General features: G+C 37.0%; 2 protein-coding genes across 4 annotated transcripts in view; one reads left to right on the plus strand and one right to left on the minus strand.

The window, feature by feature from the left end:
- The first annotated feature begins 1,672 nt into the window (after positions 1-1,672).
- On the plus strand, positions 1,673-3,731 carry LOC135098284 (putative nuclease HARBI1). Its single transcript, XM_064000546.1, has 2 exons — positions 1,673-2,116; positions 2,537-3,731. The coding sequence occupies exons 1-2, from the start codon at positions 1,837-1,839 to the stop codon at positions 3,253-3,255; spliced, it is 999 nt and encodes a 332-aa protein (XP_063856616.1). The 5' UTR covers positions 1,673-1,836; the 3' UTR covers positions 3,256-3,731.
- A 1,260-nt stretch (positions 3,732-4,991) lies between these two features.
- The window catches only part of LOC135098268 (uncharacterized), a 10,050-nt gene continuing 6,118 nt past the window's right edge, over positions 4,992-8,923 (minus strand). For 2 of the 3 annotated variants that reach the window (XM_064000539.1, XM_064000540.1), the window contains exons 6-8: positions 7,416-7,636; positions 5,961-6,125; positions 4,992-5,246 (exon numbers count right to left, since the gene is read on the minus strand). The gene's annotated coding sequence lies outside the window, so the exon portion shown is untranslated. Of the gene's footprint in view, positions 5,247-5,960; positions 6,126-7,415; positions 7,637-7,934; positions 8,401-8,923 lie in introns of those variants that run through there. The other variant, XR_010266765.1, reaches the window with a different exon arrangement.

Here is an 8,923-nt window from a genome sequence, read left to right on the forward strand (position 1 = left end):
TCCTACGGCTTCTATCCTTCTCTCTGTAACTTCATCTCAAGTTTCCTTTCTGACCGTTCTATTGTTACTGTGGTAGACGGTCACTGTTCTTCTCCTAAATCTATTAACAGTGGTGTTCCTCAGGGTTCTGTCCTGTCACCCACTCTCTTCTTATTATTCATTAATGATCTTCTAAACCAAACTTCTTGTCCTATCCACTCCTACGCTGATGATACCACCCTGCACTTTTCCACGTCTTTTCATAGACGTCCAAGCCTTCAGGAGGTAAACATTTCACGCAAGGAAGCCACAGAACGCTTGACTTCTGATCTTTCTAACAAACATGGTATTGTTCAATGCCTCAAAAACTCAATTCCTCCATCTATCAACTCGACACAATCTTCCGGACAGATATCCCTTCTTCTTCAATGACACTCAACTGTCCCCCTCTTCTACACTGAGCATCCTCGGTCTGTCCTTTACTTATAATCTGAACTGGAAACTTCACATATCATCTCTAGCTAAAACAGCCTCTATGAAGTTAGGTGTTCTGAGACGTCTCCGCCAGTTTTTCTCACCCCCCCCCCAGCTGCTAACTCTGTACAAGGGCCTTATCCGTCCATGTATGGAGTATGCTTCACATGTCTGGGGGATTCCACTCATACTGCTCTTCTAGACAGGGTGGAATCACCGCCGCAATGTTGCATCTCTAGCTGTCTTCTACTGCTATTTTCATGCTAACTACTCTTCTGATCTTGCTAACTGCATGCCTCCCCTCCTTCCGCGGCCTCGCTGCACAAGACTTTGTTCTTTCTCTCACCCCTATTTTGTCCACCTCTCTAACGCAAGAGTTAACCAGTATTCTCAATCATTCATCCCTTTCTCTGGTAAACTTTGGAAGTCCCTGCCTGCTTCTGTGTTTCCACCTTCCTATGACTTGAATTCATTCAAGAGGGAGGTTTCAAGACACTTAGGGCCGTAGTTTTAGAAAATTTGAGGGCCCTTACATGAGAAATTCGTAGTTTTAAAATACCGATTCCTTTGATGAACCCTTACTTGCCACACTGTAAACCCTTAATATTATTGGAAATGTAAGGGTTAGTGACAAGGGTGGGGTAAGCATGCCTAACATGCTACCCTATAATGAAATAGCCGATAAAATCATATAATTATCTTACAGATATAATCAGAAACGAATTAGCAAGTATTTTACAGCCTCTTTCTTGCTATAGTAACCAACAATTTAACCGTGAGGCAATTTTAGTGACTTTTAGAAACAGTAAGGATACGATAAAGAAAAAGCGTCAACAAAGCCATACTCTGCTCTGCGGCGTGGTCTTCTCAGCTGACTGGTAAGTACCATCACTTATTAGTTCTTTTAACAGTAAATACAACTTAATATGATTTGTAATGGATACTAAGGAAAAAAAAGAAATAAAGTGGAGATAAAACAACTAATTTCGAGGTACTGATAACTAATTTATGTATCAAATGTGATGCATTTTCATTTCGAGATACTTTTCAATTCCGGGAACTTTATATATATATATATATATATATATATATATATATATATATATATATATATATATATATATATATATATATATATATATATATATATATATAAAGCAAACACATACTCGTACGTGACCACAATTCAATATCTCAAAAGAAATAAATAAATAAAAAGCATCATATTCCACCCAGATAAAAAATAGTCAATGCCTTGGAACCGTATTTATATAACAACTTAACCTAATGTAACTTAAGCGAACGTGAAATAGCTTTATTACCAAGTGAAATCAGCATATCGCCCTCCATATTCTCCAAGAATTTTTCAACCTGTCTAATGTTATGTTATGTGGTTTCTTATTGTCTGTCTTTATTCATTATAGATTTAACATGGAGAATGGTCATCAGTGGCTTCAGTTGCGAAATATGCGGAGGATGGAGGAGATGGTCAGAGTGAGGCTGAGAAGAGTGAGGCTAAGAAAAGTCATTCGGGATCGCAGCAATCCATTTGAAGACCTTGCTGAGGAAGAATTCCTCCAACGATTCAGACTGACCAAGGAGTGTGTGCTGAATCTGTTGCAAAACATCAGAGGACACCTTCCCATTGCTGCAGATGCAAGAGGTAGGTACCAGATGTGGAGTACATGTCATTGGTTTCCTGGTGGATGGGATCACTCTTCCAAGTTTGATATCAATGCAGTAGCTGGTACATATAAAATCCATTATTACTGGCAGAAGAGCCTGTCAAATGATATTCATTATTTTGTCAGGCCATACTTATCATTTACACACTTTTAACAATATACATTATTTAATAACACTACATGTAATATAGTAGAATATGCATATTCATTTTTTTTTATTTCATAAAAAATGGATGGTCCAGGATGCTTCTTTTTCTCTTCTGAGATACAGCATATATTCAAAGAATGTTTTGTGGTATACAGTTCAATAAAGTGCTATGGTGTTTAGTTTTATCTCAAAGCATAATGAACATAGAGAGACAGCTGTATTACATAATTGCCCTTTCATTTCCCATCAGGTTGCCCAATACCACAGCATCTGCAACTCCTTATAACACTGAGATGTTTGGCCACTGGTGGACACCAACTTACAATCAGTGACTGCTACCAAGTCTCTCAGACAAGTATTAGCAGGTGTATCAGGACAGTGACGCCCATTATTGCTCAGATGGCAAAGGACTATGTGAAGATGCCAACAGGTATGAATGCAATAAGAGTAATGGAAGGGTTTTTGGAGATTGCCAGAATGCCAGGAATTGTTGGTGCTATCGACTGCACAACCCACATTCACATTCTGCGACCAGCTTGTGAGAATCCAGAACTGTACCGCAATAGAAAAGGTATCTTCTCCCTTAACTGTCAAGCTGTATGTGGACCAGATTTAACTTTTTTTAATATTGTTGCGAGATGGTGGGGTAGTGCCCATGACAGCAACATTTTTAACAACAGTTTGTTACGGCATGAATTTGAGCAAGGCATGCACAAGGGTAAGTTGTTAGGGGACATGGGTTACCCTTGCCGTAGTTATCTGTTTACTCCACTAATGAATCCCAGCAACCAAAGTGAAACAGCGTATAATGAGGCACACATTAAAACAAGAAATAAAATAGAATGTGCATTTGGTGTCTTAAAAAGACGCTTTAGTTGCTTGGGCAAGCGTCTTTACACGGCTTTAGACACCACAAAAAAACATTATTGTAGCAGCAGTTGTGCTACATATTTTTGCAATTCAGAGTAATGTGCCTCTCCCAAATCATCATCTTGAATCAGACAATGCAGATTCGGATGATTCAAATGCAGATGATGATGGTGTTGACCCAGAAGCAGCCATTGCTAACAATAATGCAGCACAACAAGCTGAAAGGGCTAGATATATCAGAACATACTTCTGATAACACAGGATGGTTTAATTCTGCCACTCAAATATGGTATCTCCTCCATACTCTTGTATTAACCTCTTTCATTACTCCATCCATGTATCTGGTAAACACCCAAGCGGACAGACATCCTATCTCACACATGCCACACTACCAAATATTACACCAGGTATTCAAGAGCATTCCCTCTAAACTATATGTGTACATATAACTGATTATAAGTGTTATCCAAAATAGTATTCAAATATGTACGAATCTAAGGTATTTTTGCTATTTCTTTTTTTTATGTGAACTGTTACTCAGAAAAATGTACTTGTAATTCCCATTTCTTACCTTGATGAGTTTGATTTTACTTTGTATACAATATGACTATAAACACTTTGTTATGAAAATACACTAGTTATTATACAGTTATGGTAAATGACAACACTAAGTAAAAGATATTTTTCTCAAAAATATAATCACATATTTTATCACCATCGAATAGAGTAATCATATTTTACTGCAACAGAAAAGGAAAAATCAATTATATACTGTAGTTTTAGTGTGTGTGTGTGTGTGTGTGTGTGTGTGTGTGTGTGTGTAGTAATAAAACTTCAGTGGTTAACTGTATAGTAATTTATTATCCAATGTAAATAAATATACATATTGAGAAAAAAACAAGGTTTTAATGATCTTTACCTCTATTTATAAATCACAGTTATATATCACATGAATATATGTCTTATTGAAAAAATCCTTTAATGATCACATCACTAATGAAGCACAGAGATTATCTAAGTGTTTGTACTAAATTGTGGGTGTAAAAAAGGAGACTAGTTATTAATGGCCATTGCCCTTATATAGTAATTATATAATAAATCACAGTCCTATATCACATGAATACATGAATCCATGTACTATTTCAAAAAAAATATAATGATGATACCTCTCAAACAAAGCACTGAGATTACTATATATATATATATATATATATATATATATATATATATATATATATATATATATATATATATATATATATATATATATATATATATATATATATATATATATATCATAAGTGTTTGTACTAAACTGGGTGAGTAAAGAAACTTTGGATCTTGGTTTTACAGCAACACCGCAAAACAAATTTATGCCTGATCATTTCTAGAATTGTCCAAGAAATCTACAAATGCACCTGCAGCTGCACGCACATCTTCCAGTGTGTCTCCAACTCTTGAATGTATAGAAGACATAATTTTCATTGCTTGGCGTAGACAGTCCCCTTCCATCTTTTTATTTTCTAAGTTTTGTTTATGAATTTGCATCACTATTTCATGTTCTTCCTTTTGAAACTATGGCAACATTTCATAGGACTCTCTGCCAACACTGTCTTCCACTTGCCTTTTCTTTGCTTTAAACTTTTTCCCACTCACTTTTCCTCTCACACTGGAAGACTGTATTGGTGACAATTCACTTGGAAAGGTAACTGGTACCGATGCCAAAACAGAGGTGGAAGGAAGAGGTGTGCTACAAATTGAAGCTACTGTTGCAAATTGAAGCTACTGTACATCAACAGAGGTTGAAGGAAGTGGTGTACAGTGGTTGGAGGAGCTTGAGGATGACACTACAGTTCTATGAACATCCTTAGAAGTTAAAGGAAGAGGTGTGCCGTGGATGGCAGGACTGTAGAGCAAAGCTGCAGTTCCCGATGACTCAACAAAAGAGGTGCAAGCAGCAGGTGCACTATCATTTCCTCTGGCAGGCATGAGTGAAATAGGCACTGAGCATGCTGTGGATGGCTGTTCAGTCATGGCCATCGGCTCATCCAACTGCTCTCCCTTCTCATTAATAACAACGACAGTGACATCTGTGAACAAACAAATAACATTAATGAAAGTAACAGTATGGTTGTTTACAGTATAGTGTTTAAGTATATGAATGGATAGCCTCTTCCACTGAATGAGTAATATAGTTACAAGGTACATAATAATGTTCAACCCTCTCTAAGCAAGATGAACTTAAATTGGTTTCTGGTTGATACAGATTTGTTAAGGCCTTGACAGATCTATTATAAGCCAGAAATTTCTGCTTTATCTGGAATTTGTCAAGTCTGGGTGGGTCTTCTGTCAGACAGATTCCATGTAAACCAAAGTAGGTCCGTCATATCAGGGTATTTTCTGTGCATGCACACCATTTTTTCAAGGAAGCTCTTAAGGCAAGTTTACATGAAAACACCAATAGTTGGTCATGAATAGTTTACATGAAAACACCACAGAATAGTTGGTCTCTATGCTACAAAACAGTTTAGAGTCGTCTGAGTATGCTGCATGACCATGTGGTGAAGTATTTTGCTGGATTAAGCCAAACCAAAGAGTCCCATGATATTAATCAAGTATAGATGAAAACTGGGTTAAGAACAAGAAAATTATTGGAACCACTGCTCCAAAGTGATGAATAATTTGCAAAAATAAGGATGGCATCAGAAATATTTGCAAGTATGAATATACTAGAACTCAATATCACATTTAAGAACAGAAATGTGATATGTAAAACAGAAAATTTATTACTTAATGGAACCAACCTGTTGGCCATGTCACTATCATTGTGGTTTGGGTCCAGTTCTAGCTCGTCTGCGATGAGAGCAAGGATTTTCTCCAATACAGGGTCTGGCTTGACGACTGGACTTGGAGGACCACCTCCTGTTCAACACAGATTTTTCTTCTGGTCGCTGACAAACTTCTTGGCCCTGAAATTATTTCACATCATTAGGCATACAAAAGTTACATATTTTCATTTATTTTTCCTGCACTGCACAGTACAAGAAAGATACCATACCATAATTTCATACTGATAAATTATCATCTATAAAAGCTACATAAACAAAAATTAAAGAAATATTGTAGCCTAATTGCTGTTGTTCTTATGAAGAATGGTAAGAACTAATAAATTTCAGGATAAAACTATAGAATAACACTTCCTCTCTAATCATTAAAAAACAATGAAAGATTATAGAAACATTACTGGTCAGCATGTCTGTGATGTTTTAAAGTGGGGAACACTTGTTGTGAGGTTTGGTCACCTTTGGATAGGATGGGATAGGTTTGATTAGATTAGGTTAGGTTAGGTTAGGCTAGGCTAGGCTAGGTTAGGTTTGGTTAGATTAGGTTAGGTAAATAAGTCACAGACAAACCTAACCTAATTCAATCTGATATAACCTAATCTAAACTAAAATAAAGTAACCTAACCAAACTTATCCTGTCCTATATGGCTTATGTGAGGTTAGGTTAGGTTACTTAAGTTTAAATTAGATTAGGTAACACTCACAGACCAACCTAACCTAATTCAATGTTATGTAACCTCACAAGAGCTGTCCACAATCACAACATCACAGACATGTTATATTATAATTATATATTAGGTACTCTAGCTCCTTGCATGGTTCTTTCAGTGTTTGGAGAGGTGCTAATAGTATAGTTTCACAAAATAATCAAATGCATATTTCTAAGAAAACTTTAAATCATTCATGCAAAGTACTAGGGTAAAGGCAATTAAAGACTTAATATTCTGTCTGTCAGGAGAGGGTAGTTGAGATAAGGAAGCAACTGGAGGATTCAATTGAGATGGAGAAAGTGGAGTGACATTATATTATTTTTATATAGTGATTTTTACCTGTCTACAGAACAGTAGATTGAGGTTATTACCACACACATTTCATTTTTTTACCACACACATTTCCCTTGACTGACTTCTAAACCCTGCCCTTCTTAGAAACAATCTTAGATGGGTAGATTGTAAAATTCTTAATGTTTTACAAAGGTACTCATTAATAAACTACAATAAGAACCATTATTATTATGTACCAATTACCCAACAGAAATCCTCTTTACCGGTATGTGGTAACTAACAGTAACATTAATTTAACCTGATAACACTGACATTTAACTCATTTTTCATCTCCTAATTACTTTCTACCGTTGGAGTGTGGAAAAGTAAACTTGCTAAATACCAAACAACATTTTAAAACCAATATACTAACCTTGATCTCATGTTTTCCCAAATCTTCTTAATCTGTTTTACAGTCCTCTGCGTTCCCAGACCACTGGCAGCAAGAGATGGTGATCTCCTCCCATACTCTTGCCTTGACCGGTATAATGCGGGCGTCGGTGGCTTTGCTGAAGAGAACAGCTCTTCTTTCATTGATAAGTCTAATAGAACTATCCTCTCCTCTTCTCCCATGTGCTGCATTCGTTCACTTCGCTGCATTTTTGCAAGAGAACATAAAGTTCATTCGTCTGCAGCAGGTTGGAAGGTGTTCGATTTGTCACTGCGACTTGGCTATGTAACATGTTCATATAATATTCAAACAACCTACTATTTTATGTGTACATGATACTATATCACATATTTTTTGCTAGTATATATGTTTTGATGAAAAAATTAGCTGAAAATTCTCCGTAATAAACAATAAAAAATTAACAAGTCGACGTATCCGAACACAACCAAACTTTCAGAAATGCCACTCTATGTGCATACATAAACAGAGCGACCACACTACCTTTCAAGGGCTGCCAACGGTGAAAGTAAGGGAGCGGGTGGTTGAGTGAGTGTTTAACACTAAGGCAAATTTGACTTCACTCACGTTAGGATTAGTGAGAGAGCGAGGGTTGAGGGGCCATTTCAGTGTTGTTTTAAACTATGGGTGTAAGGCGGCTGAGAGTTACAGATCCAGTGTCTCAGTTCGGAGGTTCATTGTTTCGAGTATTCTTCACGCAGCTGAGCCAAATATCCACGGTCTCACAGTGCGGAAAATATCTATCGCACTCTTTAGTGTGTAGGAGGATACGTGAATTAAGGATGAGATGTAATATCAGATCTCCAGGGGACGTATTTATATTCAATGGTCTTTATTGTCACGTGAGACTAACCCGCGCTGATTCGAGTCATACATTGAAGCGTTGCGTTGCCAGATTCGCCACGGAACATTAATCCAAGACGTGTGTGTGTGTGTGTGTGTGTGTGTGTGACGGGGGAGAGAGAGAGAGAGAGAGAGAGAGAACTGCATGATTTCTATTCGAATTTTTTCTTTATCTTTTATCTATTTTTTTTATCTATTATTTATCTATTTATTTATTCTTTGGGTGGGTATACACTCAGTGCCACCACCACCATCGCAATTTGTGGCGGTGTGTTTCAGTCACTGTCATCATAAGCATCATAATTCTCCTCACCTTTCTTTTCCTCTTCCTCCTCTTCTTCCTCCTCGTTCTCCTTTTCCTCCTTCATCATCATCATATTATCTTCCTCTTCCGCCTCATCATTAGAAATTTGTTCCTCTTCCTCCTCTTTCTCCTCCTCCTCTCTCTCTCTCATCTCCTCCTCACCATCATCATCACCATCATCATAATCTCCATCTTTCTCATCACAATCACCACAGCCTTCACCTTCTCCTCCTCATCACCACCACCACCATCATAATCTATTTCTGATAATACTGCAATACGAATGTCTTCCAATCATCCTATCCGCATCATCATTTCTGTCTAT

This window comes from Scylla paramamosain, unplaced genomic scaffold (assembly GCF_035594125.1).
Source record: "Scylla paramamosain isolate STU-SP2022 unplaced genomic scaffold, ASM3559412v1 Contig53, whole genome shotgun sequence".
NCBI lineage: Eukaryota > Metazoa > Arthropoda > Malacostraca > Decapoda > Portunidae > Scylla > Scylla paramamosain.

Excerpts from the sequence above, each read along its gene's own strand:
- LOC135098284 (XM_064000546.1), top strand. The coding sequence starts at position 1,837 with ATGTTATGTGGTTTCTTATTGTCTGTCTTTATTCATTATAGATTTAAC. Across the intron at positions 2,117-2,536 it reads CATTGCTGCAGATGCAAGAG|GTTGCCCAATACCACAGCAT; the intron begins GTAGGTACCAGA and ends ATTTCCCATCAG.